Below are 4,481 nucleotides of genomic sequence, written 5' to 3' on the forward strand. Positions count from 1 at the left end.
TTAAATCACTAAATGGATTAATCGACTCTCCGGAAATTTTGGAACAATTCGGCCTTGTAGGCCGAAGGCCTGGGTTGAGGTCGCACAGACTGTTAAAAACAGTCAACTCTTCGAAGAACTACGTGCGGGGTGGACCGAGGAGCAGGATTGTAAACTTAGTCAATAGATATTATCAAGATATTAATATGTTTGGTTGTACGTATGCGAGCTACGTCTCAAGGGTTAAGGGGTTAATAATGAATCATTAATGAATGATTTGTGATCAAACCTAGTCAAAATGCACCCTCCTGATGTTAATACGTTAGTATGCGTGGTTATACTCGTGAGAGTTGGGTTACATGAGCTTAAAGTAATGATCTAGTAATGATACACCAAGATATTGATTTGTGCAATGTTCACAATTAAGTCTCGTTTAAATACTTATATGCCTTCTTCCATCTTTTTTGTTATACTTCTTTGTATATAGCCGATTGGCGTGAGTAATAATAATAAACAATAATAATAAATAATAACAATAAATAAAAATAAGGAAAAAGACTAAATTCATTATCGTGTGATGAGTATTGTAAAATCTTTCAGAATTCTCATGATCTTGATAAATCCCGCTGTTGGATCGGGAAGGTCATTTTTTTTATTTATTTTTATCTCTGCAAGAAGTGACGCTTCTTAAAAATTAAAAACTTGGAATTCAGTTCAAACTGTAAATTTCCAGAAAGAATATCAAGAGAATGAAAGAAAGACAAACGGTGCTGCCAGATATGATACTAATGATAATGTTTGTCTGTGTGCCCACAATATCATGTGCTTTCTTAGCACTCTTCGACATATCCTGCTGCTTTGTCGTTGCATTATTGTTAACGCTTTCATCCGTTTGCTTCTGTGGGGAGTTTTCCTTTGATTTCGCTAACTTCTCGGACATTGAAGAGTCAGAGGCTGTATCAGCGCTACCGTTTTCTAATGACGCCAGTATTTCCTGCACACCAGAACCCTGCTCGGTTGTTTGTGTTAAAGCCGCTGTGGCGGTTGTATTGTTGATGGAAATCTGGTTCGACGAGGTCGCGCCGCTAATGTCGTTCACAAGCGTTCTTAAGTTTTCACCAGAATTACGATCTTCATGAAGTGCCGTATCTGTGCTTACAGGAAGGCCACCGCGTTGCGTTACATACTCCATAACGCACATACTCCACTGCTGCCATACGCCGTACCAAGCACGTGCACTTGGGATATACTCGTACTTGAAAGTGAGTTTTACAATATAGCCAATAAGGAATACTAGCACTCCGCCGGCTAAATATACTTTCTTTAAGTACAAGTCATTGACATACAGAAGAAACACTTGGTCCGGTCGACAGAAATTCCAATTTAGTTGACTTGCTTGTCTATTTAAAAATAAATATAGTTAATTTCAATACTGCACAATTAATAAACAAATACAAACTTGATATATTCCTTTTTGATCTTTTGGGCCTGTTGCTCGCTGGAAGTAAAAAAGCTTACGATGGGCGTGTACCATCGGGGTTCATGACGTGCAAACATTTCTAATAAATGTTCAGCTTCCAATTTCTATAAGTATTGATAATTAGTGATTGAGATGAACGATGAAAATATGAAATACTTACGCGATTACATTTCAAATACGTGTGGAAATATCCACAGCACACAACGGCTCCGACAATCATTGTAATAATGCCGATGCTATATTTTCGAAGAAAATGCCAACCAATCAGTAGCAAACCACCAGCTCCAAGTAAAAATTGAACCTTGAAAATAAACGAAATAAACATGACATTTAATGTTGTATGTTTTTCTATTTCTAGAGTGAATATGCAATTTCAATTAAAATTTAAAATAACAAACAATATTCTATATGGAGAATTTACAACAATATCTATATGTAGCTCACTCACCTCGGGAACTTTCAATAATTGTCCCAAATCCTTGATGATATCCCAAATAAGGGCAAAAACACTTTTACCATTTGCAAAATTATAATAATCTGTAGGCACTCTTGTCTTTAATAGAATTTTTGATAAAATCATATCCAAATCGCGTGGGTCATTTAAGTTTTTGAGCTGTTCTAACTGAGCTGGCAGTGCAGTGAATATTAATGGACGAGTGAATTCTCCAGTTAAGTCATCATGCTAAATAGGAAGGTATAAAAATACAATAAATTAAACGAAAACATTTGCATAAACTGTAACACATTGCCAATTACCGTCGTCTGTGTGGGGCTACCAAATATTTGTGTAATTAATGACGCACCTTGAAAAAGTCGCTATTAAATAAGTACGCAATGAGTCTTTTATAATACATCAGTGCGACGGCTTCTTGACTATGGTTGTGGTCCCTACATACGGGGCATTTCGAGTCTATCGTGGATTCATCACTTTGATATTTATTTTTTCTCTGTTGTGGATTTGGAAGATATACTTCAAGTCCATAAGCATCGGGATCGATCCAGCTATCATCATCCTGTGTGCTCTGCACCAATTGATTATTGTAACCGACACAAAGAAATATAACAAAAATCCACAAGCTGTGATATTTCATTATTATAAACCAACTTCATGGTATAGAAAAAATAGATGGTATAGAGGAGTAGGGAAAGTCCCATTCACCATAGAAAAAGAGCCATTCACAGTCCTTAAGCTACCCCTCAAGTGTACTTTCACAATAAAATCATCATGGCCACCTCTGGTGAATAAGGGTGGCGAGAGGTTAAAACGGGTTGCAGAAAGCGAAAATACTATAATATTAAATTATAAATTTATAGCACTTTATTTGTTCATTTATAAATACTGTTACGAATTTACTCTTGCTAGTTTACTTTGCTAGGTTCGTATCTCTGGATTGACAAATAAAATCAACACTGTTTAATTTAATTCAACAACTCTTTATTTCACAACTCGTCTACACTATAGCAGTTTACTCTTAGCACTGATTGATTACGTTGGCGCTGCCACGGCTTATATAGCCACGCACTTCTCGCTGATGCCGACGTGTCCTTCTAGAATATCGCGTCTGGAAATTACCAGAACATACGGCTATACGGCGCCAGACGTAAGCAGACAGTCGCGGCGCCAGACTCAGCAATTGTTTACCTAGACAAGCAGACAGTGCGGCGCCAGATGTCTATTGTTTCGACGAGCAGACAGCCGTGGCGCCAGATGTCTACAACAAGACAAATGCTATTCCATATACCTACAGCTATTGTTCATAATCAGGGATGCATATAGTAATACAAATATAACTTAATACTACTTTTGTAACACTGCCCTCCACTAAAGCCTAATCGTCCCGATTAGGCACAAATCCTTTTGAACCAAATGGGGCGAGCCTCTCCAAATGTACTACTTTCATTTTACATCGTGCTTTTCCATTTCTTTGTATGCGGTATACCACGTCATTAAGTCGTTTCATCACCATATAGGTACAGTCACAGGCTGTCTGCAGTGTCGGGGACAAGCCATTCTTTAGATGAGGATTGTACAAAAGTACCAGATCACCTTATACAAAACCTTTTGAATTTGCCGCTTGATCGAACCGGTCCTTCATCTTATTGCTCATCAGATGCGTATGCTGTCTTACCATTAGATGCAATTCATTCATTTCTTCCTTTAAGGCAGAACAATAATCTCCATCATTTCTTACAGCTGTAGGATTCGTTCCAAACTTAAGATCATGCAGGGAGTCGCAGATTCAGATCCGAAAATAATCTTTGCTGGCGTGTAACCAGTTGTCTCGTGCTTCGCTGAACGATACGCCCAGCAGGAACATCTGGATTGCACTTGTCCCAATTCCGTTGATCTTTATCAACGATTTTCCGCAGATGTTCTTCGAGCGTTCGGTGAATCTCTCTACCATCCCATCTGATTGTGGGTGTAACGCTGTTGTCCGTGTCTTGTGGATGCCCAATAATGTACAGACTTCTTGGAAAATGGAAGATTCGAAATTCCTGCCTTGATCTGAGTGTAATTCGACGGGCACTCCGAACCTTGTTATCCAATTTTCTACAAACGCTTCGGCTACTGTCTTCGCTTCCTGGTTTGGTAAGGCATATACTTCTGGCCATTTACTGAAATAGTCCATGACAACCAGTAGATATTTGTTTCCGGCCGTACTGGTTGGGAACGGACCTGCAATATCCATTGCGACTCGTTCAAATGGTGATCCCACGTTGTACTGTTGTAGCCTACCGCGACTTTTGGCTTTAGGACCTTTAGCTGCTATGCACTCTACGCAATTACTTATCCATTCTGCTATGGAATCTCGACAACCGATCCAGTAGAACCGTTGTTTAATCTTCTCTATAGTTTTTGTTATTCCAAGGTGCCTCCACTAGGTCCATTGTGATATTCTTTCAATACTTTTGGGATCATGGACTTCGGTACTATGATCAGCAGACGAGAATGTTTGCCATCTTCGCTTTCCCAGGTACGATGAAGGTATCCATTAACGAGGTTTATGCTGTTCCATTGGGC

The 4,481-nt window shown here is 38.9% G+C and overlaps 1 protein-coding gene across 2 annotated transcripts; it reads right to left on the reverse strand.

Moving 5' to 3' along the window:
- Positions 1 to 590: 590 nt before the first annotated feature.
- LOC125780282 (uncharacterized) lies at positions 591 to 2,621 on the reverse strand. Of its 2 annotated transcripts, none has more exons than XM_049462260.1 (5): positions 2,356 to 2,621; positions 1,908 to 2,141; positions 1,620 to 1,760; positions 1,439 to 1,563; positions 591 to 1,379 (listed from the first exon to the last, which is right to left on the reverse strand). In XM_049462260.1, the coding sequence occupies exons 1-5, from the start codon at positions 2,548 to 2,550 to the stop codon at positions 689 to 691; spliced, it is 1,386 nt and encodes a 461-aa protein (XP_049318217.1). In that variant the 5' UTR covers positions 2,551 to 2,621; the 3' UTR covers positions 591 to 688. The 2 variants fall into 2 exon arrangements, with proteins under 2 accessions (XP_049318217.1, XP_049318216.1); XM_049462259.1 differs by having other exon boundaries at positions 2,263 to 2,616.
- Positions 2,622 to 4,481: the final 1,860 nt, after the last annotated feature.

This window comes from Bactrocera dorsalis, unplaced genomic scaffold, assembly GCF_023373825.1.
Source record: "Bactrocera dorsalis isolate Fly_Bdor unplaced genomic scaffold, ASM2337382v1 BdCtg389, whole genome shotgun sequence".
Taxonomy (NCBI): domain Eukaryota; kingdom Metazoa; phylum Arthropoda; class Insecta; order Diptera; family Tephritidae; genus Bactrocera; species Bactrocera dorsalis.